At 40.6% G+C, this 27,598-nt stretch overlaps 1 protein-coding gene across 3 annotated transcripts in view; it reads left to right on the forward strand.

Annotated features, from left to right (window-relative positions):
• MAP3K15 (mitogen-activated protein kinase kinase kinase 15) overlaps positions 1–27,598 on the forward strand; it is a 66,287-nt gene that overhangs the window by 38,280 nt on the left and 409 nt on the right. For all 3 annotated transcript variants that reach the window (XM_081859048.1, XM_081859049.1, XM_081859050.1), the window contains 20 exons: positions 251–363; positions 1,176–1,335; positions 1,615–1,765; positions 2,628–2,735; positions 4,422–4,471; positions 6,622–6,717; positions 7,861–7,948; positions 13,588–13,721; positions 15,130–15,257; positions 18,313–18,443; positions 18,599–18,704; positions 21,329–21,486; positions 22,042–22,225; positions 23,048–23,225; positions 23,718–23,892; positions 24,645–24,830; positions 25,549–25,654; positions 26,178–26,388; positions 27,188–27,300; positions 27,443–27,540. In XM_081859048.1, the coding sequence (XP_081715174.1) occupies positions 251–363; positions 1,176–1,335; positions 1,615–1,765; positions 2,628–2,735; positions 4,422–4,471; positions 6,622–6,717; positions 7,861–7,948; positions 13,588–13,721; positions 15,130–15,257; positions 18,313–18,443; positions 18,599–18,704; positions 21,329–21,486; positions 22,042–22,225; positions 23,048–23,225; positions 23,718–23,892; positions 24,645–24,830; positions 25,549–25,654; positions 26,178–26,388; positions 27,188–27,300; positions 27,443–27,540 (2,674 nt within the window). The remainder of the gene's footprint in view (positions 1–250; positions 364–1,175; positions 1,336–1,614; positions 1,766–2,627; positions 2,736–4,421; positions 4,472–6,621; positions 6,718–7,860; positions 7,949–13,587; positions 13,722–15,129; positions 15,258–18,312; positions 18,444–18,598; positions 18,705–21,328; positions 21,487–22,041; positions 22,226–23,047; positions 23,226–23,717; positions 23,893–24,644; positions 24,831–25,548; positions 25,655–26,177; positions 26,389–27,187; positions 27,301–27,442; positions 27,541–27,598) is intronic.

A 27,598-nucleotide genomic window follows, 5' to 3' on the forward strand; every position in this document is an offset into this window, starting at 1 on the left:
GCTGCTAATCAGGTTCACCAGCTAACCCCGAGTTCTCATGTTGTGGGAGAGGGAAGAAAATTAAATCATGAGCTCCTATCTTTCTAGATAAGATTAATTGGAACAACAACAAGAAGAAGAACAAGAAATCCATTCACATTTCCATAGTTTGCAACAATGGCTGGCATGCCTTCTTTATTGTGATCTGAGAAACTTCAAATGTTTTTCTTTGGAAGTATCTTCTCCAGTTTGTTAAATCTTGTCTCTGCAGGTATCGTAAAGGGTTTGAGCTCCAGTCAACTCTGTATTCTGGGATTAACCTTGCAGTCTTGCTGATTGTTGCAGGGCAGCAGTTTGAAACCTCCATGGAACTAAGGAAAATAGGTGAACAACACAAAAACAAAAACTTGTTGCAGCAGTAGTAGGGTTATTAATTATTGTCAGATACATAAAGGTTTGGATCCAAAGGTCCAATTGAATGAAGGAAATTTCCAGTTGTGGAGCTGGACCTTTGGATCCATTGTTCTGAATTGAAGTTGCAGTGAATTCTGTATTTAAGAATAGTAGTTTTAGCCCACTGTGAAGCATGTCACAAGTGTTTTGCCATCAGTTGTAAGCACCTGTTCCTAGAATGAACTTCTGCAAGGGCAGTGGTCCATGACTAGTATCTTTGACCATATGAAGAATGCAATTTATTTCCCACCAATGACATTTAGGCCATATTCACTCCATACATTTAAAGCATTATCATACCACCTTTAAACAGCCATTGCTTCTCCCAAAGAATTCTGGGAGCTGTAGTCTGTTAAGCATGATGAGAATTGTTAGGAGATGCTCATTCCCTTTCCAGATTTACAATTCCCAGAATGGTTCAACAGTCCCTCTTCAGAGGGAACTCTGAAAACTGTAGCTATGAGAGGGGAATAGAGGGTCTCCTAACAACTCTCAGCACCCTTAACAAACCACCATTTCCAGAATTCTTTGGAGGAAGCCATGACTGTTTAAAGTATATCAAAGTGTTTTAAATGTACGGCATGAATGTGTCCTTTAATGTGTCCCTTTGTGTAGTTTTTCTCTACCTAAATACTCTTAGAGGTTATACTTCCCATGATTACCAACACACATTATCATCTTTACAGTCTTTGAGGTTCATTGTGTTCCCTTGTAACATACTGTTTTTATGTGAATTTGTCAAGGTGTGCGATTGAACAGTTTGTTGGGAAGAAAAGGGAGTTTGGAAAAAATGAACAATTACTGGGATGTCGGGCAGTTCTTCAGTGTAAGCATGTTGGCCAATGACATTGGTAAAGCAGTGCAAGCAGCAGAGAGGCTGTTTAAACTGAAACCACCCATTTGGTATGTATCATCACATATTACAATTTGTGTAGTTACATCTCCTGCTCTCTGCTCTCTGCCCTCACCCTCACACCCCATTGGACTTCATTAAGTTCTCCAATGCTCCATGCATCGTCACTATTATTTGCATGATGATTAAATAACTATGTTTTCATTTTCAGGACTTCTTATTTTCAAGTAGACTTCTACTATTCTAGCAAAGACTTGTTGTGTCATTAACTTACAGTAAATAATGTTGTTCTTGGCTGTTTAATTATTTATTGTATGCATGTGTTTCAGGTATTTGAAGTCATTGGTTCAGAACCTGATGTTAATACAGCGGTTCAAGAAACTCACCATAGAACATTCTCCTAGGCAAGAGAGACTGAACTTCTGGTTAGATATCATTTTTGAGGCAACTAAAGAAACAACTAATGGCTTGAGATTCCCAGTAAGTCTCTCTAATGCGCAGAGCTTATATATCTGGTTGATTTGGACTAAAATCCTGTATACACTTGCCTAGGAGCAAGCCCAGTTAAACTAATCAGGGTTTACTTTTGAGTAGACAGGCTTAGAATTTCACTGTTAGTAACAGAAAACTGTGGCCTGATGTTAGGAGCTACCATGTGAACTAGAATCAAGTGACAAGTAAATCTGCCCAAGCTATATGTAGTGTTTTCTGCCAAGCAGGTCAGAGCTGGCATGTCCTGTTTGGTAGGGAATGGACCTCGGTGGCAGTTACTGCTTGCTGTTTTTGCTGCTAATCTGTAGGGGTGGCCAGGTAGAAGTGGGAAACTTTCTAAGGTAAAAATGTGTTCTGTAATTGTATCACTATGTAATTCATTGTCATTTTAAAAAATAAAACAACAGCAATACACAAGTGGCTTGAGCATAAATGGATGTTTGATACAAGTCTAATGCAAATGAATAAAATAAAAAAATATACAAGAAGGAAAGAGTGCAAGAAATTGTATGAGACCTGATTAAATAAATAGTTTGATCCACAGCCAAGAAGAAAATGCAGTGTTAATTGTGAACAAATTTTCAGCACGCTTTCAATGGGATTTACTCCCTAGTTCAGGTGTAACTAACATTGTGTCCTCCAGGAGTTGTTGGACTACAACTTCTACCATCTCTGGCTATTGGCCATGCTGGCTGGGATGGATGCGACTTGTATTGCACAATGTCTGAAGGCTGCCATGTTGGCTACTCCTGCCTTTTAGGATAACAGCCTTATAATTAGCATTCCAATGCTGTAAGGGTGTGTCACTGATCTAGTTAGGTTTCACTGGACATGTGTGTGCTTCGTTTAGGTACTGGTGATAGAGCCAACTAAGGTATACCAGCCTGCGTATGTTTCAATCAACAATGAAGCGGAAGAAAGAACTGTTTCCCTTTGGCACGTGTCTCCGACAGAAGTGGTAAGACCAATGGTGAATTTCTTCTTTCTCTCTAGAAATTCTGATCACCACTTCTTGGCTTCTTTGTATACAACTCTTTTTTTAAAAGAGGCTTCACAAAAATGTCACACAATGCACATAAGTATCTTCTTTGTCCCGTAGATGGAAAAACTGAGGTACTAATAACAGGGAGCCAGCCTTAAGCCTCAGGGAAATGAATTATCATACAAACTTTTTCGTCTGTTCAACATGAAAGCACGAGGGCGCAAAGCATGACAGAGATCACGTGTGAGCACATGCAGACACGAACACTCCACCTCTAACCTTCCTGGGTCAAATGGGAAGATCTGAAGGAGGCTTGTAAGCCAATCCAGCTGAATGTGCTTGGAAGCCTCCCTCTGATTGGGCAGGTTAGGGGTATAGTGGGAGTGTGGGGTATTTGCACACCTGGTTTTCGTACACTTCACACTACCATGCTTTTGGGTTGAAAGCCTGAACAGCTATACAGAATTAGATACAGTGGTACCTTGGGTTACATACGCTTTAGGTTACATATACTTCAGGTTACACTAAATAATACTGCTTCAGGTTAAGAACTTTGCTTCAAGATGAGAACAGAGATTGTGCTCCGGCAGCGCGGTGGCAGCAGGAGGCCCCATTAGCTAAAGTAGTGCTTCAGGTTAAGAACAGTTTCAGGTTAAGTACGGACCTCCGGAACAAATTAAGTACTTAACCCGAGGTACCACTGTATATGATGTTTTAAACTTCTGCTCTTTGATTTATTTTATTACAGTATCACACATCCCATTGAGAACTTATGAAATCTGGGGTGCTCATAAAAAGTCTGATACCATAATTCTCATTAGGATAAACCAGCTTGGGGGGGGGGGAGAATGTGTTTCATTCTTAGATCTACAGCGGGAAAATAGGAGGACTGTGAATTGGTTTCAATGATTTAGCCCTTCGCTTTCAAGTTATGAAAATGCTAGGTTTTGTACAAATGATACACTCAGTATGACGCAGTACACGACATGAATATTCTTCAGTGCTAATGTAACACTGCTTCTCAACCCACTCTGTCCAGGAGTCACAGCTGCTAAGCCACAAAATACTGCAATCAAATCGTCCTTATTTTTGCTCTAGCTAATGTACATATTTGCTTATCAGTGAACCAAGGACTGTGGACCAGATCATCTGAGCATCCTTCTCAGATATATGGCCATACATGAGAAGCCAATAGGTAGCCCTGTAGACAGTTTAGGTAAGCATTTCTGCAAGCTTGCCGCAGCATACTTCATGACTTTGTGATTATTCTTTCTGACATGGATTGAAGGAGCTACACACCACCCCTTTCAGGGGAATGTTTGGATTCACTGAGCCTAGCCATTTCCACAAATTAAGGCATAATGCCATTAGGATGGACATCAGACTTTCAATTGAAAGGAAATTCATAGTGTCATGAAATTTAGGAAGACCATTTTCGTTCTGCAATGGCAAGGAGTAACATGTTGCTGTTGGGGCCTAGTGTTGTGTCCCTTCTTTATCTTGCTACTTTTTTTGGGGGGGTGTAGTAGCAACCTTGCTAATATTGCTGCCTCAAAGCAAAATATCGGTGCCCAAAGACTGAGATCATCCTTGTGATGTGATGATAATGGTTTGTAATCTTGCTTTGAAACTGAAACAATCTGTGTTCTTACCCATTTGCAGAAACAGATTCATGAGTGGAATTTTACAGCTTCTTCTATTAGAGGAATAAGGTTGGTGTCCTTGAAATGGTTTTATTTTTGTTTTACTTACATGCCTCATTTTGCCTTAGGGATATGTGAAGAATGTATATATGTTTTCCCAGCAATGCTAGCAAACAATGTAGTTTGGGTATCCTTTATATCTCACCCAACTCCCCAGATGTGAAAGCTATTTCCTTGAAGTATAGTTTAAATATTCCTTAGTTCTTTATCCCTAAAGAATCCTTTACAAGACAAATGGTTGCTGCTTCATGTCTGGCAAAGGGAAAGGCATTCCACAATAAAAGAACAATAGTATAGAATGCCCATTTTTTTGGCAGGGTTGTCCCTATAGTGTAAGGTGTGATGCCACAGGTAGACTTTCCCCTAAGGTTGCCATATTTTGAAGAGCAAAAAAGAGGACACTTTTGTGTGCCGTGTCATGTGATCCATTATGTGGGGTGGGGCTCACCTCTATTTTACCCTCTATTTTATTCAAGTTGGCACACCTGTCTGGGGTACTTTAGTTGAGATTCCTGCATTGATGGGGGTTGGACTAAATGACCCTCCAGGACCCCTTCTAACTCTAAAGTTCAATGATCAATGAACCCTGTTTCTTTAAATGAGCTTCATTATTTTATTGTTGGTTGTTTTATTTGATTAATTCCATTAGGGCCCTGTTTTGCGACTGAAAATTAGGTTAATACATTTTTATAGAAAATAAAATAGGTTGTCTTCCTTAAGTCATATGTATATTCTAATGCTAATTCTTGGGGAGAGTAAAGAAGATAGCTTTTTTTTCTTGTGATTTTCCAATGCTTTCAATTTACATGAAGGACTTTACCCCTCTTTTGTAGTACTAAGCAGGAAGCATCTTAAATATTTCTTCATAATGTGCAGGCTCTGTATAGTTTAGTCATTGCTCAGCATAGTAGCTTGGATATTTTGCTTCTTGTCTCCCTCCCCCCTCCTCTGTTGAATTGATATTTTCATGGTCTTTTAATGGCACCACTTTCAAATAACATGTTTTTATATTGCTGAAGTTACACCATTGAAAGATGTAGAGTGAGAAAGTGAGTTTAATCTTTCTCTCCACGTACATTTCTCTACAGAATATTATATTTAGATTGGCAAATTGGAAACTGGATGGATATTGATTAGTGTTTCTTCCATGGCTTTTGAAAATTGTCATTGCTTTCTCCTTTCTCTCATCTAGGCTGGTATGGATTTTTTCTGCCTCATGAATATAGTACTAGACAAACATTGTCTGCAAACTTCAGCAGTTTGAATTGCAGGGATTTTAGGTCATTTGAAAAACAACAACAGACATGGGAGAAACTAATGCTATTATTCTCCTGTTATGACTCCCCTTACAAGAACTGCTAAATGCACTTTTATTATACAGAATCTGAAAATATCTTTACTTTTTGTTCAAAACTGACTTTAAAAGAGTGTTAGTAAACAACCTGAGAGAGTAAAGTAAGCAGAACAATGAATTATTTGTTCTGAGATGGTAATTTATGTTTTACAGTGTTGTAAATCCTAATGGCGCAGTCCTCATTATCTTTTTGGCACTTATTGAAGACTTTCCTTTTTCAACAGGCTTTTTAAGGGGGAGATTTTAATCTCGCCCTGTATTTATATTGGATTTGAAATGATTTTTATATATGATATTGTTTAAATTGTTTAAATTATAAAAGAAATCTGTTTATACCGGTGATAATTTATTTTGAGATGCTTCATTGGAAGCGACTCATAAGTGGAATGGCACTAACTAAATAAGTGAATGAATGAATGATTAACACCCTGGCAATACATATATTTGGTTTTTTGAAGGTCACAGATCTTAACTTTTCCTGCTATGCAGACTGACTGTTGTTTCCATTGTCCTAGTGATCTGTTCTGCACATTTTTATCATCATTTCCTTGTTTTATTCATAAATGGCACCCAAATTGTATTGCTTGTCATCTCCAGTTAGAAGCAGGCTTTAAAAAAACCATGACTGTGCTGTTGTCTCTCTTTGATTCTGTAAACTCTGTAGTGGTAGAAGGAAAACTGAACTGCTGTGTGAGCAAAACAGGACTAACTGAGCTCTTCCATTTGTTCCTTCATCTTCATACCTCTGCCCCACATCCACGCCACTTGTGCTTAGCAGAACTTTATTGTAATTCTTTTTCTACAGCATATCTAAATTTGACGAACGGTGTTGTTTTCTGTATGTCCACGACAACTCTGATGACTTTCAGATCTACTTTTCTACAGAGAGCCAGTGTAGTAGGTGAGAAGTTTTGCATTGCTTTCCCGAACTATCGAAATGAGACATACAATAGTTGGGGGATACCTTGTAAACCCAGAAGTATTTTCGCAAACATTTCATTTGCTGGGCCACCCAACTCCCTCCTCTTCACCCTCCAGTGCAGCTGTGATAGCCCAGCAGCAAGTGAACAGTTCTCAGAAGTCTGTTGTCACATTGTAGTTTGCAGCGCCACCTGTTTGTGGCCACACAAACTACTGCATGATATTCAGTGCAAATACTGTACAGTGGTACCTCGCAAGACGAATGCCTCGTAAGACGAAAAACTTGCAAGACAAAAGAGTTTTTTGTTTTTTGAGTTGCTTCGCAAGACGGATTTTCCTATGGGCTTGCTTCGCAAGACGGAAACGTCTTGCAAGTTTGTTTCCTTTGTCATGTAAGTTTGTTTCCTTTTTCTTGAAACCGTGCATACAGGGGGTGCAGTTGTGACTTAGCAACTCATAGCACGCGGTGTGGTAGCCTTTTTTGAGGTTTTTGAAGACTTTGGTGATTTTTGAAGCTTTTCCAAAATCCGTGCTTCGCAAGACGAAAAAACTCTCAGAACGAATTAATTTCATCTTGCGAGGTACCACTGTACATAAAAGACACTTTGCTCTGCAATACTGTGGAAGTGGGAAGTGCCTGTTGTGTTTGCTTATGCAATCGGATATTGCTCCTCATATTTGTTTTCTTCATTCCTTTCTTTCCTGTGCTTTGGAAAGGTTCATTTATAAAGGCCCTACCATCTCACAGGTTAAATTGATTTTACCGTAATTTGTTTAGTATGATCAGGATATGTGAAGGTAAGAATTAACAGCATGGGGAAAGTGTTGGTCTTTGAACTGGGATGGAGGACATCATTTGGAATCCATCTCCAGCAGCAAAATGTCTTGGGCGAATGCTGATTTAAAGTAATTTAAACAGTCCAAAAGTTACATTTGAATTACAGATTTACAAGGGATAAATTTATAAGGGGTTTCAGGCAATAGTGATTTTGAAGAGGAAAAGGAAAAGGAATGTTGGCAGATGCATTGCTTTGCATTGCATATGAATCATAAGTATCATACATTTGAGCAGAAAAGCAAGATACTGTTATGCCATTAATTGTGCGGTGTGCATTGCTTACAGATTTTGTAATCTGGTTAAAGAGATCTTAACAGATGTTGTAGGAAGTACTCTGGAACTGGAAGGAGAGAGTGATGGAGACACATTGGAAGTAAGTAATGTTGACCGGGGAGAAACAGAAATCTTGTGTTTGAATGGGAGAGGAACTTGCTTTCCATATTCCTATTCTAATTAATTTAATTTATTAATACCTTAAGAAATAATACCTACCTTTTTAAAAAGTAGGAACAGCACAACTAAAACTTTGCAGCTAAAACATTGTTCAATAGGGCAGTAAGAAGCTTTCCACATTTACCATTCATAGTGGTATAGTTGCTGGCTCTATTGAATTTTTTGGCATGCCACCACACAATGTCGTCATTATTCAGCTAGTATTCCAGAGTAACATACTCAAAAACCTGCTTCTTCTTCTTCTTCTACTGCAAAAAACCCCCAGAATTTTGGAAAAGAGCCAGATGGGTATTCAATATTTTCATTTGCGTGGCATGTGTCGAAGCATCGTCCTAGTTTCTGCATGGAAGGGATGAAGATTGGTTGGTTCTGTTTTGCACTGCTTCCCTCCCATCAGTGCAAGCTGTCAGTTTGCGAGCTCAGTTCAGGCAAGAGATATGGCAGGTAAAGACAATGGTCCTGAGTTGAAGTACTGCCTGTGACAGCAATCGTTAGCTGCAGACAAAATAACCAGGTTTGCCCCTCGCTCAGGCAGGCAAGTAGTCGGTTTTCTAATCTACTGTACTCCCACGAGGTTAGAATTCTGGAATACTAGGCATTAAATAGAAACAATAAGATGCTGAAGTGCTGTCTGCATGCACATGCTCATAACTGCCAACATTTATTGGTTGGAAGAACACAAGGGCACATAAAGGATCTGCCTAACGTTACATAACTTTTATCAATCTGGGCACAATCTACCATTAGTGTAAACCCTGCACTCACACACTCTCTAATAACAGCAACGTGTGACCAGAGGTGTGGACAGTCAGCTACAAATTCACTCTTAAAAATTCGGATCCAAAGCAACTATGCCAATATGAATGGTAAGTATGGAAAGGTCATAAGACACCGACTTTATTGATGTTTTATAATGCATGAGGCCCTAGGAGAAAGCCTGGTCAACCAGGGCCGTCTTAAGCATATCCAGTGCTGTGGTGCAAAGATCCCTCCGGCACACCTGCCCCCCATTTCACAGAGTTGTCAACCTTTTTTAAGGGGGGGGGGCCTCAAAGTTGTTGACCTTTTTTAGGAAAAGGACCTTTTTTTTACGGAGCTGACACCACACTTACACATTATCTCTAACAAGCCCTTAGAACAAAATAAAATGAAAAGGCAGAAGAAAATCTAATGAAGTCCTCAGTTCCAAAGCAAGACTTATTCAAGACTCAGCAGTTCTTCTAATTCATCCTCATGATTCAAATCACCACATATCAAAAAGTTAAAGCAATCACCAGTTTGTTGATCTTTAAATAAATTAATAAAGACACAGAAAATGAAGTTCCTGGCCAATTTGTGTTTAAGTACAAAGCTGACGTTTTCAAATATTGTGGGGGGTGGGGGTGTAAAGCAGTGACATCCAGAACCTAAAAAGGACCCAAAACTTGGGTCACAAAAGCTGCAGCCCTAACTGCACTTACCTGCCTTGCTGAATCTAATACGACTTTACTTCTGAGTAGACAATAGGACTGCAGCAAGAAACACAGTTGGGAATTAGGGCTTTCTGTTTTAAGTTTCAACCAGAGGAAAATGTAATATTGGAGATTAGGGAGAAAGGAATATGAATAGATTGGGGGGAGGGGGCTGACAAGAGACCGAAAACCACAGGTAGCAAGACAAGGCTTTCTGGGGAGCAAGTCTCACACACAGTTGATTGGGGCAAGGACTGCAGAGGGACCATAGTTGGGCTGTGCGTGTGTGTTTTTCAGAAAAATGTAGAATTGGAAGGGACCCTGCAGGTCATCTAGCCCAGCCCCCTGCAAGGTTTTTTAGTTTGCATTGATCTTAATTGGATAGTCAATTAACAGGCTTGTTTCACAAATAAGGGAGAAGGAGCATTGCTGGCTTGGTTTGGTTTGCCTTTGTTCTAGTTTTTAGCATGTGCTTAGTACCGTAGTTTCAGTCTGTGAGCCGCCCTGATATCTACAGGTGGAGGGCAGTAGTAGTAGTACTACTACTAGTAATAATAATAGTGATATTTTTCGCAGGGCTTGGAGTGAGTGATGGCCAGCTGCTGGAATGAATGGGGTTGGTGCGAAATGGTCTGGCTTGCTTTACAACCCCTAGGGACCTTGTTGATGGGGGGGGCAGAGAAGGAGCCCACCCCCCAAGAAGAAAAAGAAGAAGAAAAACAAAGGGAGAAGGCTTTTCTTCCCTGTGATAGAGTTGCTCGTAACATTAAACACAGGACACGATTCCAGGGGGAGAGAGAAAGCAGGGCAGCAGCTGCTGCTACTCATGGCTCAGACTAGATGTAGCTGAACAGGACGGGCAGGGGGACCCTGCAAGCAGGGCTGCAAACCCAGCACGGAGGCTCCCCGGCCAGCTAGAGGAGGAAGAAAAGTCAGAGGGGCACCTCTCTTCTTCTTCTTCTTCTTCCTTCCTCCTCCTCCTCCTCCTTGCGCTCCGCTTCCCGCTCGCCATCACCCGCCTCCCTCTTCCCACAGGGCGGGCAGGCAGGCAGGCAGGCAGGCAGGCAGGCAGGCAGGCAAGAGAGAGAGAGAGGGAGAGAGAGCGCTGCACGTCAGCTAGCCATATAGTTGGCGGGGCGCAACTTGCATCCTAAGCCACTGCAGGGATCACTCTCCTCCTGCGGAGGCTTGGGAGGCAAGCTGCATGCCCGCCAGCCACATGGTTGGTGAGGCGCAGCTGGCGGGTGCAGGGAAAGGGGAGGCCGCTGGCAAAGCCACGCAGCTCCCCCACTTGCTGGGGCACCCCTAAGAGGCCAGCGCCCTGGTGCAATTGACCACTAAGCCCTATGGGAAAGACGGCTCTGTGGCCAACTGTCCTTTCCTGACTCTGAAAATGTCCTGTCAACTATCAAGGAAGTGGTGACAGCTGAGGGTCACATCTCAGGAGCTCTTTGCGTGACCCTTTTGGGCATGGCAGCCACTTAAGCTGATGGCAGGCGGAAGCAGTCATGTGATAGGTGAGAGTTTATCAGAATTCTGTGCTCACAGAGTTTTAGCATGCCCCTGCAAATGTTTTTTAAATGATGTAAATATGGCACGGAAATGTATACTACAATTGTATAAATTAAGCAAATATGGAAAATTCAGGAAGAGAGCATCATGTGAAAACATTTTTATTTATGGATAAGTGAAACTCAGCAAATAAACTGTAGGTTTTTGTAGAGAATGTTTTCTTGTTTGCGTAGCCCAAGCTTATTCATCCACCTGTTGTTTAAAAAACACCTGCATAATGTGACCTTTTTGGATGCTATTAAGCCTATTATCCGAATAATAATCCCTTTTCCCAAGTATGTAGTATTAGAATCCAATATCTAAGCATCAGATACAGGAGGAAATATCTTTCCTCTATAATAATGTTTGATATACTTGATATTTTTACATATTATGTGTGTGTTATTGCTACTCAGATCTCTTGTTTGTGAGCAGGGTAAAATATTTTGAAAGAAACATGTTGGAGTTTTGTGGAATGGAGCTTGAAATGTATTGAAAATCACATTATTAACATAGTTTGAGAGTTACACACTTAAAGCTTTTCATCCAAAAAGTATGGCAGTTATAGGAATCTCTGATTTTCCCAATTGCTTACTGGAATTAAGGATTAGAAAAGTACTTTTCCCCACTGCTTGTTTGTACAATTACGATTTTCATACATGACAATGGATAATTGTGTACTGAACTAATAGCACTTATTTATTCTATCCCCACAGTCCATTTGACAATGCATTGGTACCTGAGAAAAGACAGAAACACCCTTATGTGGAAGCTTTGTCATGAATGATATGACAGATTAATTTGAAAACAGTGTAGGGCACTAAATTCATAGATAGCAATGAGAGGGGACACCTTAGTGGTAGAGTTGTCAGCTTTCCATGTATAATGTCCCAAATCCAGACCTTGTAAATTATAGTTACAAAGGGATCTAAAGTTGCATTACAAGTGAGGCATATTTCGCAACTCTAGTTATTGTTTTCCATGTAAGTCTAGTGGATAAAATAGGGAAGAAGAAGATTGTCACAGAGATACATAAGTTCATGCCATGAAACTTTGTTCCCATTATTCCCACATTAAGAGTGGGTTGGGTTTGTTTGTTTTTAATGTTTATTAACCCACAACTTGCATGCTCGAGGGGATAACATACATTTATTTGAAAGGTTAAAGAAAAACAACAAAAGTATAAAGTTTGAAATGCCTCAGTGCTTTGGATCAAGTACTGTATTACTTGAGAGTTGAGTAATATAGGATGCTTCTAGGTAGCATTCCAATATATCTGCAGCCTAAAAGGAGACATTAGTTAGCAAATATCAGAGAAGCCAAGGCTATGTTTTGGGTTTCTCTGGACTAAGTGGGAATTAGCTGATATATCTGCATGTCTGTACTTTAGAGGCAGATGTCAATGAAAAGCCTCTAATTTGAACAGCTCTTTGACATCAGTGTGTACATCATTTAGAAAATTCCCCTTCTTTGTTCAAAAGTAACATTTGTATTCAAGGGCATACAATTCTTATTTCTTTCTGCCTCCCTCCCGCTTCTCAATTTGAATTTGCTTTAAAATGAAGTCATTAGAATAGATTGTGGAATTGCCCATTGCACTGAAATGTTTATCTTCAGATATTTTGTGCATGCAAAGCCTGTGTTCCTATTCATGCTTATCTAAGAGTAAGCCACAGTGAACACAGTAGGACTTATTCTGGGTAAACAACTGCTCTGTCAGAAATGTGCTATCAGTGATATTCAGGCTAACGTTTTGTAAATCTGGTTGCTGTCCTCAAGCTACCGCTATCAGCTGAATACTGTTTCGTAGCTGTGAAATATGGGTGTGCTAAAAAAAAAACATTAACAGGTTCTGGTTGTGTCATTTTGGCTAATAGCACATATCACATAACAGCACAGGACGATGAACTGTGAACTGCTTGAGGCATGAAAAATGAAACGGTTTGAAAGGTTGAACTAAGTTAGTGGGCAGGTCATGTTAGGGTGTACAAATACCTCCCTGGAGGACTCTGTGTGGAAACCGGGAGCTTGGCAATCACTTTCAAAATGAACTGTGGAAGAATTTCAAGGACTTAACTGACAGAGGATTTGTACATACTTGTAGGAGTCTGGTTTACAATACTTGCCCACCTGCCCCCATTGACATTATCTTCCATTTTACGCTATTGTTCCCATTATGTATTCTTCACTCAGATTTAAAAAGACACACCCCTTTATTAAATAATCTTTTACTTGTGAGGTATTCCTCTTATGTCGCACATTCTTATTATGGGCAGCTGCTTATATAATGTTTAAAGAATTGATTTTTTAAAAAAATCAGTGCCTGTTAATTAGAACATTGCAGTTCTTCTATAAGACAAAAGTAGTCTTTGTAGGTTCATTTCGCACCACAGTTGCCTGCAAACATTATAAGGAACGCTTGCTCTTTAATTTCTACTAGAGCTGTTGATCTTTAGGGCAATACATTGCTAATGGCATATGTTAAAATCTATTTGGTGGTTTGGATATTATGTTATTTTGTGTCTGAGAGCTGAATTCTGTTTCTTTCTGCTTTCAGTATGAGTATGACTATGATGAGAATGGAGACAGAGTAGTGTTAGGCAAAGGAACCTACGGGATAGTTTATGCTGGAAGAGATCTTAGCAATCAGGTCCGAATAGCCATCAAGGAAATACCAGAGAGAGACAGCAGGTGAGTCTTGATATTTTATTCTTACACACTAAATATGGGGGGTGGGTTATTCATTTTAGTCCTGAGGAGGAGTAACCTTTTAAAGTTCAGATATAAGTATGAAGTGTGCTTTGCCTTATTTGGTCTTACATCATTCATTATTCAATATATAAGTCATTCACAGTCAGAGAAGCATGCTGGGGGTGTTAGGGGAGGCGTAGTAGTTCTGCGGGGGACACGTGCTGCTTCTGTGGTTGTTTATCCACCTTTGGCCCCACCCTGCTCTCAGCTCTCACCAGAGGCTCCTAGAAGCAGTCTGTATGTGACAGTGGCCACACCCCAGGAATGGCCAGCTAAACCAGGGGAACAGTAGCCAATGGGTCTCAAACCCTTGGTGAGTTAGGGATTTCCCCTACATGTGAAAACAGGCTGTGGTTCATTGAGCTGACAAGACCAATAGCGGTCAAGAAGGCAGTTTCTGCTTGTGCTGTAGAGGGAAGTAAGGGGCAAATGGGGCTTGTCAACCTGGGAAGGTAGCCTATTTAAGAGAAGGATACTGTGGTGCCTCGCAAGACGAAATTAATCCGTTCCACGAGTCTCTTCGTCTTGCGGTTTTTTCGTCTTGCAAAGCACGGCTATTAGTGGCTTAGCGGCTATTAAAGGCTTAGCGGCTTTAAGAAAAAGGAAACAAACTCGCAAGAACTCGCAAGACGTTTCGTCTTGCGAAGCAAGCCCATAGGGAAATTCGTCTTGTGGAACGACTCAAAAAACGGAAAACTCTTTCGTCTAGCGAGTTTTTCATCTTGCGAGGCATTCGTCTTGCGGGGCACCACTGTATTTCTGATCCTAAATCTCTGCTGCCTTGCGGGATATTTTGGGGCGAAGAAAAGGCCAAGGAGTAAACCCTACCCAATTCCGGAGTGGAGTCCCCAGGACAGTTGGATGGCTCCTTGTACTACTACTTGCAGCAATTCCTGCAGCCCAGCTGGTGCCCAATGTATTGCTCTGCCTTCCTTTGGATCACATCAGCAAGGCGTGTCTAGTTGTCTAGGCATCCCAGGACGTCCATACACACTGCTCAGACTTGTGCCCTGGGGAGGTCACTTCAGTGCTGCAAATGCAGAGGTTTGACTTCACCCCCGGAGGCACACTCTATTGTCTCTCAAGACAGTAGATGCAAACAGTGTGGCTGTAGCTTTCTGCCTACCAGCTCTGGCTGAGGATATATTTTCACTGCATGGTATATGTTTGTTGAGGTGATTTTGACCATATTGGGGCTTTTTAATTATCTTACATTGTTATTCCATCCATTCTGTGGACCTTTGACCTACCAATTTATAAGTTCAATCTTTATGTGGGTGGCATGGAAATTTTAGGTTAGTTTATTTACTTCTGATTTTTATAAGCTTCAGTTGTTCTTCATTGACAGATACTCTCAGCCACTGCATGAAGAAATAGCCCTCCACAAGTATTTGAAGCACCGAAATATTGTCCAGTATCTTGGTTCTGTTTCTGAAGATGGATATATTAAAATCTTCATGGAACAGGTGCCCGGAGGTTTGTATCTTACTATTTTCACCTCATATGACACCTTCCTATGATCTGGTTCACACGCTATGCTAAGCCAAACCTTGGCTTTAGAATACACTAAACCAAACCTTAGCTAAGTTTAGTGTGGCAGCAGAAAGGACCAAGGAGGAGTAAAATGGCTGTGAGCTCCTCTCCAGCGGCTCACACATTCACACGAACCTAAGGTTTAGAATAAAAGGATTGTAGAGTTGGAAAGGACCACAAGGGTAATCTAGTCTAACCCCCTGCAATGCATGGATATTTTGCCCAATGTGGGCTCAAACCCACAGAGATACTCATGCCCTATTGACTGAGCCATCCCTGTAATATGTGAACCTATAAATCAGAGTAAAAGGTAACATTCAGGGTAGAATGATTCATATCTCAAACCACTGTAGAATATTTTAGACTGTCTATAATTAAATCAGCATGAACCAAATCCATACACATATTGCTTCCTGAATCAAGGCTGTATATTCAAATTCTGGTGCAATTTAGTCTCACATAAATAGCATTTTTACGCTGACTGTAATTACCATATTTTTCGCCCCATAGGACGCACTTTTCCCCCTCCAAAAATGAAGGGGAAATGTGTGTGCATCCTATGGGGCGAATGCAGGCTTTCGCTGAAGCCTGGAGAAAGAGAGGCATCGGTGCGCACCAACCCCTCTCGCTCTCCAGGCTTCAGGAAGCTATCCGCAAGCCTTGCAAGCCCGGCGGAAGTTCCCGCGGGCTCACAAGGCTTGCGGGCAGCAGCCTGCAGCCCCAGCGAGTGTCCGCAAGCCTCGCACGCCCGGTGGGAGGTCCCACCGGGCGCGCAAGGCTTGGGGCAGCAGCCTGCCGCCCGAAGCACGCGGAGCCCTCCGGAGGGCTCCCCGTGCTTCGGGCAAGTGTCCGCAAGCCTTGTGCGCCTGGCGGGAGGTCCCACCGGGCGCGCGAGGCTTGGGGCAGCAGCCTGCCGCCCGAAGCACGCGGAGCCCTCCGGAGGGCTCCCCGTGCTTCGGGCAAGTGTCCGCAAGCCTTGTGCGCCTGGCGGGAGGTCCCACCGGGCGCGCGAGGCTTGGGGCGGCAGCCTGCAGCCCGAAGCACGTGGAGCCCTCCGGAGGGTGCCCCGTGCTTCAGGCAGTTGTGTGCAAGGCTTGGGGTAGCAGCCGCGGCTGGGGGGGGATAATTTATTTTAATTCATTCCCCCCCCAAAAAAAACGAGGTGCTTCCTATGGGCCGGTGTGCCCTATAGGACGAAAAATATGGTAGTTACAAACACAGGCCTCACACTGATTCCTGGAGAGAACTATTAGGTTCAGAAACTCTTCTCTCTTTTCTTTCTATCATAATTATTTATTAAGCACCAAAGACCATTCAGCATTCTACCATTTTTTAAAAAAAAATAGCACTTAAGGGAGAAAGGAAGAATAAAGGAGATGCTGAAGTCAACAGATTTATCTTTAAGGACACTTGAATATAACAGAAGAGACCTGGCTGTCTCAGGTGGGAGGGCATTCCAGTGGTAGGGGGACAGACACAGGTGAAATAGAGAGGATTGTATTCTTAACTAGCATACAGAGAGAGAAAAAAAGATAAGGTCACATCAGATGGTTGGGAACATACAGCATTCTAATAAGGCCCAGTTAATTGGATAGTTTCTCACTGCAGTGGGGAGAGATTATTTATTTTACTTATTTCAGGGTATTTATATACAGTACAGCTTTTCAGGAAAAGCTGAAAGTGGTTTACATGAGACCATTATAACAATAAGCACTTATTTTTATTTTTTAAAAGCTATAAAGGGAGGAAAGAAACCACTTGTTTGTTTTACTGCTGCTTCTCACTCCCCTCGGGGCAAGATGGTCCTTCGGGAGTTCCTTTGGTAGAGATATGCACAAATGGAAAAAGATGATGTGTTAAGAATTTTGACTGGAAGGCCTTGAGTCTCAGCTCAAACATATACTGAAACATATACTGAAAAACATTTTTGAGGGGTTTTATTAATGATTCTGTTTTTTGCCCTTTTTACCTGATCTTGGTTCCTTGTGGTTGCTTCCCATATTCATATTCCTGATGTAAGAATGAATGAGTTTTACAGTGTTTACGAGGTATCATTTTTTTGGAACATGGACCCAGGGAAAAGCTCATAGCTTATACTTTGCATGCATAGGTTTGAGCCCTGTCATCTCCATACAGGGTAGGGAAAGGCTTTGCCTAGAGAGCTTCTACTAGTCAATGTGGAGAATTCTAAGCTAGAGGGAACAATGGTCTAACTCTGTATAAGGCAGGTTCCTTTGTTCCCAAGCAAAGGCTTCAGTAAATTTCCTGCAGTCTTAGAGGGCCTGCTAGAATGGATCCCTTAATAGACTGACAGAGCTAATGCTAAAACATTCAGGCCCACTTCACATGCGATGGTAAGCCATAGTTAGTTTACCCATGAACCTTGCGATCACTCGTGATTCACTGCTCCCCTGATGTGAATAACAATCTCTGGCTTAGCATTTTCACTCAAACAAACCACAATTGGGAAGCCAAGAACAAGCTTTGACTTCATGGTTTGTGTCAAGTGAAGCAAACCATGACCTCCAGTTCAGCTAAGCCAGGGGTTGTGGTTTGTTGATTCCATTCTTTGCTAATGGAAGAGGGAAACAGGACTCCACCTGTTCGTTCATGGTAAATCATTAACTGTGATTTACTGTGACTTCAAACCTAGCCTCAGAATGCTGACAGATTTGAGATTACTCTGTCTCTAGTTTCTAGAATTATCTCATTAGATATATGCCATACGCTGTGTAAGTGCACAGTATTTGCTCTTTTAGGTCTGTGTATAATGGGGCATATGAGTTTGGCTCAGAGTTAACAAAGTGTGTGACTCAATTCTCTGCATGTTTACTCTGCAGCTAGTCACATATTGTCCAATACAGGAAGTGTGCGTGTTCAATCCCAGGTAACTCTGCATGGGATTTTACTTATGTACTGTACTGATGATTCAATGATTACAGGCCTTGATACCCTGGACAGAATCATTTTTTATCTTGTATTTTCTGCCTAAACCCAGGAAGTCTTTCTGCATTACTAAGATCAAAATGGGGACCAATGAAAGAACCCACAATTAAGTTTTACACCAAGCAAATCCTAGAGGGCCTGAAGTATCTCCATGAGAACCAGATTGTACACAGAGACATAAAAGTGAGCATATGCATGCTTCCTTATATTTTTAATTGTATGTTACAGAAATGCAGGGTTTAAGATCCCACTAGTTCAAGTTGCTCTTTTAGAAGGGCTTCATAAAATCCCTGATAACCAAAGTTTCTGGTAATTTGTTTACTCTTTGTTTATTTAAGGGAGATAATGTTTTAGTGAACACATACAGTGGAGTAGTAAAGATTTCTGATTTTGGGACCTCCAAGCGCCTTGCAGGAGTGAATCCATGTACAGAGACATTTACAGGTAAGAACAGAAACAACTTTTTCTTTTTTAATAATCTTCTGTGGTTAGAATTAGGCTATACGCAGATGGCATTTTATTCCACCTTGACGACATTTCCTTATACGTGTGTTCATTTCGCTTTTTATGCGAGCTCTCACACAATGTAAAAGTCACTTCTGGAAATCTAGTGGAACTTCCATACTCCTTACCATGTCAGTTATTTTCAGAAAAAATAATCAATTTGCTCGGAAAATTGAGTTATTGGCAAAATTGGGGACCGTATCCTGGCATGTATTTCTTTTCCGCCATTTAAAATTTTGCATGACAAAAATATGTATTGCTCAAAAAGCCACAGGTCCATAACATAAAAAGGTGTTAGTGTAAAAGGAGTTAGAAATCGGAACAGAAGCACTAGCACTATAACTGGTAAAGCTAACAGTATGAAATCCATGTCTAAATCAGCTTTTGTGCTCATAGTTAGAAGCTGCTTCCCTGCCTCCACCCAGTTCTGTTGTGAAGATTTGCCTGCACAGTAACAGTAAATACAATAGTTAAATGTTATAAAACCTTAATTAGCTGATACAGATAGTACAAAGTGCATAGCCCACAGGAACTATCTGAGGTAATGCTTGCCCAGATTATCATGTTGTCTGTGCAGTCTGCCAGTGCTGGAAACAATATTGCAGAGACAGATTGCTTTGGGGGAGTTCAAACGGGATTGCACATCAGCTCGCTTTGGTCTTCCTGTAGGTTCGAAGCCTTTCTGGTTTTTGTAAAACCACATTAGATTTTCTGATTTTGTGGCATCTCCTGCTGTAAGTACTCAGAGTTCCTCCAGGCGATTTGTCATGATTTACACTGGTGAAGTTATCAGGGTGATCATATACAATCAGCACTTTTCAGCACCATTTGTGCCTGTAAATGATGTGTGGATAGGCTAGCATAAATTCCTCACTAATGTGCTATTACTGTACCAGTGACATGTTGCAGCAGCAAAAAAACACCAGTCTAAAGGGGCCTTCAGTCTCTCAGTTTCATCCTAACCATATTTTGGACTTGTGTGCTTAGGATTGCATCATTTATCCAGTACAAAACAAGAACACTTCTCGCTTTGTTTTCCACTGAATTGTTTTCATCTTTCAATAAAGAAAAATGAATGCACAACACTAAAACATTACATTATCAATTTTTCTTCTTCCTTTTTTTTCTTTAATAAGGCTGCTTTCTTAAATGTACTATAAGAGGATAAAAATTGTGTTCTTTGCTCTACTGGCATGTGACCCCAGGTTTCCTAGAGTGTTGCCCTCAGTCTAAAAAAGGTTCCTCACCCCTTTTAGATATTAGTTATCATTTCCATGAATCTTTATCACTGATGAGGAGCGTGATCGAACAACCCTCATGTCCAAACATGCAGTTGCAAAGCTGCAGTTTATTTGAGCAAGATAAGGTGGCAATGCCTATTGCTTTTGCTTTACTTGTAATTATATATGACTATTACTTGTTACATTAATTAAGATTATTCTATATTCAAGTCTTTTGGGTAATGGGTATTGTTTGCACAGTGAGTATATATGTACAGAATCTTCTTTATATAAGTACTGTAGAATGTATTGTACTTGGAAAGTTCAGAAATAAGTCTTTCTTGGTTATAGATTTCAGATCAGTGTTTTCTTTGTCTGTTGCTTATATACAAAAATAAATCAGTAAAGCTGTGATCAACATTGTGGAGAAAGCCCTTGGAGAGAGCAACTTGGTCCAAAACCAATACGTTTATTGCCTACATTTTAATGTGTACATGGGGAAATAAAATCAAATACGTTTTTGCAGAGGCAGAGAGAATGCTTCATTCATCCCCAAAAGTGATAGTCTAGCAAAGAACAGAGCTGTAAATAGTATAAGCAACTTATTCTTTAATAATGAATAACTATCCAAAATGTAATTTCTGTCTACGATTATCCATCCCAATAACATTTCTCAAACTTTCCATTATTTATTACACTTATACACACACACACACACACACACACTGCTTGACTGCAAAAAAGCTCAAAGCAGTTTACAAAAGATAAAAAGTAAAATTAAGAAAAATTCACAACTATACTTAAAAACATACAAAAGTTAAAATACTAAAACAGATTAAAATTACCCCAACATACAAGAATGCTTTTAGCTTGTTCTTAATCTTATAGTGGACTCAATGGATTGTCTTCCATTTAAAATATATTGCATAAGCCAAGGCCGTCATGTAGAAAATTTGTGACAGAATGCAGTGTAATAGCTGAGAGTTGTTGGCACTGGTACTTAATCCATCTGTTAAGCCCATCTGTATGGGAAATGCCATTTTTGCAAAGTACCTAAGGAAGTGTGGTACTTTGCAAAGAAGTATAGTCAGCTGCACCAACAGGTTAAAGAACAGTTTTTATCTGCTGAATGGGGGGGAAATGGTATAATTGATTTCTGACAAGCATACAGAGCATGAACAAGACTGAGTGTATGGGGGGGTGTTGTTTAATCTCACTGCACACAGGGAGTGTAGTGACAATAAAGGTTTATTATTAATATTAAGTGTGATCTGTTCAGGGATTTTTAATAATAATAATAATAATAATAATAATACTTGTACCTATTCTTTTTCATGACTTTAGGCACTTTGCAGTACATGGCACCAGAGATTATTGATAAGGGACCTCGAGGATATGGTGCACCAGCTGATATCTGGTCTTTGGGCTGCACTACCATTGAAATGGCAACAGGGAAGCCTCCCTTTCATGAACTGGGCGAACCACAGGCAGCTATGTTCAAAGTAAGTGTTGTATGTACTAACCCACCTCCCGCCGCTCCACATATTACCATACTGCTGGAATACTTCCTGACATGGATTATTTAGCAGCATCTATTAATTTATGTGGAATAGCAGGTCTGAGATGACTTGCATGCAAAGGATGCCAGGAGCTACAGCTGCTTCACAACCAGCCAAGTTAGAACTAGAGGGAATATGTGTGTTTTGCTGCTCTTCTAAAAGTCCCTCAAGGAAAGATAGTTGTATGCCTCAGCAAGGAAATCATTCCACAGGCTCCTACTATGTCCCACAAACAAAGGTTTGTGTCTGAGTGCCCCCTTTTTTTTTTGTTTGGAGCTTTCGTCGCGAAAGGCCAACTTGACGTTTGCTCCGATTCAGCTTTAAAGAGCAGGTTTTTGTGGGGGAAGTTTGGGGCAAAAAATACACAGAGCATTAAAGTGTGTGCACCTCTGCCTGGAAAGAGGGGGCAAAAGGTAAGTGTGGATGAGCCCTAGCATGAGTCAACTTTAAAGTAATTTACCTTGCTGAAGTGATGCAGAGTGTCCTTTCTGCTTGCAGGTTGGAATGTTCAAAATTCACCCTGAAATTCCTGAATCACTATCTGCTGAGGCAAGAGCTTTTATTTTGCTCTGCTTTGAACCTGATCCAAATAAACGTGTCACAGCATCGGACTTACTTAAGGACCCATTCTTGAAACAGTTGAACAAGGGCAAGAAAAACAGAATTGCGTTCAAGCCTTCAGGTAAGGAATTATCAGTCAAAATATTTGTATGTAGAGATATTAACCATCATCCTTCTCTTTAATCTTGGGTTCTGAACATACCAGGAAATTAGTTGGATGTGCCAAGCAATCAACAAGCTATGAAAAGAATATTTATGGGGCAGGTTCATCCTAGTGTTAATATAACAAATTCAGTAAATAACAAACTTGGTGAAATTAGAGCACTATATTTTAATAAAGGATGAAGAAATTCAGGGCTGGGTTTCTTCTCTCTCCAAAATGACATTTTTTAAAACTGGAAAATCCTTTTTGGAGAAATTTTAATGAAGCCTATTTTCAGTAGACATGCACCCAGCAGTTTAAGGTGTGTAAGGCATCTCAAGTTGTAAACCGAAAAGTAGGGCAAATAAATTATACAACTAGTAACCCTGAACAACGGCTGATTTGGCTTCACAAAGAGAGTAATGTTACACAAATTTCAGTTGTGGATGAGCTGTAAAAGCAAGGTTATGTCACCTTATCAGCTAGTAGCCTCTTGGATCTCAAGTAATTCTTTCAGTGCTTGGAGATCACTCAGAACAAGGTCCCTTCCACCCCAATTCCTAGATGAACTACACTAGAAAGGTTAAAAAAAAACACTGCTAGTGTTTGTTTGAGAAGGGTTTTCCATCAATCATCACAATTTATTTCTGCAGCTTGCAGACACACACCTTTTTCACATCCGGTAGTTTCATTTCACACCTTGTCAATTTTTTAAACTGCATTTTCATTATACATTTGTTTCATTTGCTTAAAAGATAGCTGGACCTGTTTATTCATTCCCCTTTTCTTCTTGTGCTCCAGATTATAACCGCAGCACATCACTCCCGTTGCCAGTCCAGGGGGAGCAGGCTGGCAGCAGCAGCAGTGAACATGGCTCAGTCTCACCGGACTCTGATATGCCACATGACATGCTATTTGATAAGGCAAAGCGCTCCGTGTCAGAGGTTCAGACAAAGAGTCCTATCTCCCATTTACTAAGGTAAAACCTGACCTATGCAAAATGGCATGTTAGGTTCACAGAGTATACCAGCTGTCCTTACAGTTTAGGTGGGATGATGTGCTCAAAGTTAATTCCGTTACAAGATCTATAGTAAAATGTTAAATGTAAAGTATCGAATGGGGTTTGTTTAGGCCCCTGCAAGTAAAACTCATTATAAGAGTCTAATTGGAAAAAGAAATAGACCCTGACAAAAAAAGAGCAGCAATTGTAGCATCTTCAAATGAATGCAGTCCACATTATGATCAATCTGTCTTCTTACTGTAGATGTTGAATTAGTGTCTTGTTTCATAGAAAGCTGTGTTCTCAGCTACTATAAAACTTGGGATTTGGTGGGCATCTTTGTAGCACACAAGATAAAATCCATTCATTTTAAGTAATTGGAAAGTTGCTTTAAAAACTGGGCTGTTTTCTTCTGGACTCCCAACTTTGTCATTTATAGTTTCTTGTGAATGCTGTCTCATTCTGGCCCAGTGTTCCCGACGACAGCTCCATTTCAGATGAGCGAAGCGCTTCCCCTTCACTTGAGGAAAGGGATTCTGGTCTTTTCTTGCTACGAAAGGACAGCGAACGACGTGCAATTCTGTATAAAATCCTCAAGGAAGAGCAAAACCAAGTAGCTTCCAATTTAAAAGAATGTGTAGCACAGGTAATACGACTATTTGCTTGTTTGGGAGAGGTAAAAATTATTGCTCTGCCACCTTTCCTACTCCATGATCTGGAGGGTGTCTGGGGTGAAGAGCTGCTGTGCTCATCATGTAGGGTTCTAAATCACTCGGGGAACCTGCATGAGGAAAGCAGGATCCCTGCTGTGGATGGTCAGCCACTGGCTTGGATTATAAGCACAACCCTGGAAGAGACAGGGGCAAGTCTGTTCATCCTAACTTCCTCTTCCACAAAATTGTGTGGAGATTACAAACATGGAGAAGCAAAGAGGGATCCATCACAACCTTTAAGTAGTAAAATGGAGCTTCTTATTATTTAACTGGTCACCTAAAGTTTGTTGACCACCTTGTTTGTTGCCTTGACCTCTGCAACCAATTTTTGTTTTAGCCCCCCCTTTCCCATGGTATTAGAGATTGTAATATGAATTTTTGCTTAAGGACTGAATGGCAGAAAGCTGCTCTCTGGTAGGACAAATTCAGTCCTGCAGTTTGATTACATCAGTGTTGAATTTAGCTCATGTTCTGTTTCCTCTCTCATGAGCTAATGTAATCCATGAATCAAACTACTTGTGATGTGCCTGATTGAAAGCTGCCCTCTGCTGCTCTTGCTGTGAATTGGTAAAAATTAGTCTTCCAGAATAGTGACGGCAAGGTTGAAAACATGCATACAGACATACATTGGTGGAATTTGTTGATGTGCCTTTTTAAACATTTTGCATATTCATCTTTTTTTCAGAGTTCTGAAGAACTGCATCTTTCAGTTGCTCATATCAAGCAGATAATTGGGATTTTAAGAGATTTTATACGTTCTCCTGAACACAGAGTTATGGCATCAACTATATCCAAGTTGAAAATTGAACTGGACTTTGACAGCACTTCCATCAATCAGATTCATCTAGTGTTGTTTGGATTTCAAGATGCGGTATGTTCATCCGAGTGTAGTATCTGGGGGTGGGGGGAGGGACCCACTACCAATAATACCTTTTGCTGCTATTTAAACTTAGAACCCTAAATTATACTATTGGGAGGGGGGCAGAAGAGGACAAAGGAGTTGTAGAATATCATATGGAGCAGCTGACCAGAGAAGATGCATTTATTCACTTCTGCTAAATTGTAGAAATGAGCTCTGCTTTTGCTTTCTAGGATGCCTTTGGAAGATAGCATACAATGCACAATTCTGTGCAAAGAACTTGAAGCACAGTGTGATACCTCAAGGGGTCTGCTCTGAGTGTGACTTAGTCAAATATCTGTGCATTGTTGATGTACAACACAGTATCTTAGGTGTTGCTTTGTAACAGCTTTCTTTGTGCCTACATCACAGTGGAAACAAAGGCTGTATCCCTTCAGGATCAGAGGCAGCATGGCTCTGAATACCAGTCACTGGGCTACAGCTTCACTCATGCCCTGCTTGGGGGCTTCCCCTAGGCATCTGGTTGGCCACTGTGAGAAACAGGATACTGGACTAGGTGCGCCTTTGGTCTGATCCAGCAGGGCTGCTTTTATGTTCCAATATGTGTTCTAGCTCTTAATCCAAGTGGACTTATTGTCATCCTACATTTACCCACACTTCTTGTTCTAAATGACAAGCTTATAGCTTAAGGCAAACTATTACCCTGTTTTATTTGACACTTTTCTTATAGGTTAACAAAGTACTAAGGAATCATTTAATCAGACCTCATTGGATGTTTGCTATGGATAATATAATACGACGTGCTGTTCAAGCTGCTGTCACTATTCTCATTCCAGGTAAGTAAAAGCAAAGTAGTAAACTGCTAAGTGGGATGGTTAAATATGATGTGAGCAAAGCAATAATAAATGTCTAACCTGTGGAATGAGTGCCCCAAGGTGAGTACTGCTGGTGTGCTGGAACTGCAGTAGTACTTTGGTCTCTACTTGGCGAAAACTTGTAAATGGCTGCTAGTTCTTTCATAAAACAAGTTCTGATTTTTTTGAACACTGAATTTTTTTGTTAAACGTGCTTTACAGACTAACATATTTGCGAATATTAGTCTGGACAGAAACAGTCACCACAAATCCTCACTAATTGTTCTTTTGAAAGGTTGCCACACATTACCCATTATTAGTTTGTCATTTCTTAAAATCAAGGAACTCCCAAGGCACCTGTATTTTCTGAAATGGGACTAGGAAGGACAGCTGCATTTTATTTAAAAAGATATATATACTCAGAAAAAGCTTGCTGACTAGATAACATTTAAGTGGCAAATGTAAGAAATGATTGACCTCTGCAATTCTCTTTTGCTCTGTGCAGAACTTCGAGCTCACTTTGAACCAGCATCAGAGACTGAAGGAGTTGACAAAGATGCAGATGAAGTAGATGATGATTACCAGCAAGCACAGCAAAAAAGACACGAAGAAACAGTTATCACATCTGGAGTGTGCATGCTCACGTCTTCTGTGACCCCTGACACTCAGCAGCAGCTCAGCTTGCAGTTGGGCAAGCTTAAGCAAGAAACAAACAGGTTAACAGCTTTCAAGTGTGCTCAGGCTTATTCAGCAATTTTACTGATCATTGCTGGTGTTTATAAAACACCTTCAGGCTATCAGATGAACCTACATTGGTTACTGGCTAGATTTTAAAATGTAGCCAGTTTAGCTACTCTTGGTTTATACAGGGTTAATTTGGCACTCACGTTCGTTCTTCTAGAAAACCCAATTGTGTAGTGCTGAGGGCTGCATCATGTCTTTTCCTCCCCTCCCCCCCAGAGCGGCACTCCATGTGCAGCGTCTCTATTTCAGGCTAAATGTTACCTTTCCATGTTACAAATGTAAATGTAAAATGTGTCCTAAATGTTCCAGAGTGCCTTTACAGGGAGAACAGAGCAGCACTTACTTTAGCCAACAGTGACGGAAAGTGTGTATAAAATTCCTTTCATAGTTGTGGTTTTCTATCACTATAGCAGCAGCAAGTAACACGCTGATAGTGCGGGAATATTTAATTATGAAGCCTGGGGTTATGTAGAAATTCTAGGAACCATTGCAGCCCAGAAATCTAAATTGGATAGCATTTGAAAATCAATGCTACCAGGTAGCCAGTAATTCAAAGATATGTAGGATTTGTTTTGAGGTAAGCCATATGATGAGAGACACTTTTACATGTGCTTTAGACACACCAAGCTGCACTACAACTAAAATATAAGTATCAGATTCACCAAAATACTTGTGTTGCAGAACTAGGTTTTGTTGTCATTAAAAGTGTACTAATATTTAAGGGGGAAATGTTATGTCCTACCCAAGTCTGACCCCTATTTTATTTAACAGGTTACTGGAGAGCCTGGTACAGAGGGAGAGAGAATACCAGACACTGCTAAGGCAAACACTGGAGCAAAGAATTCAAGACTTGCATCTCCTTCAGCTACAGTTGAAAACTGCTGGTAGATATGAGAATGCACATTAAATGTGTGTGATCAGTTGATAGGAATAGCTTGAGCTTTAGGACACACAACACTTTTGAGTAGAGCTTTTGAATTTGTAACAATGGAATGAATCTGATTAACCTACTTTGAATTGTTGCAGAAATTCAACCACCTCCAGCTGCTCCTCAGCACTGTGTAGACAAAGAACTGATCAAGTGGTTGAAGCAACAGAAAGCCGATTCAGATACAATTGATAGGGTAAGATTAAGAATGGGAAAGACCCTCAAAATTCATTTTCTGAATAATATTTAGAAAC

The sequence above is a fragment of the Podarcis erhardii genome (genome assembly GCF_964252035.2).
Source record: "Podarcis erhardii genome assembly, chromosome: 4".
Lineage (NCBI taxonomy): Eukaryota > Metazoa > Chordata > Lepidosauria > Squamata > Lacertidae > Podarcis > Podarcis erhardii.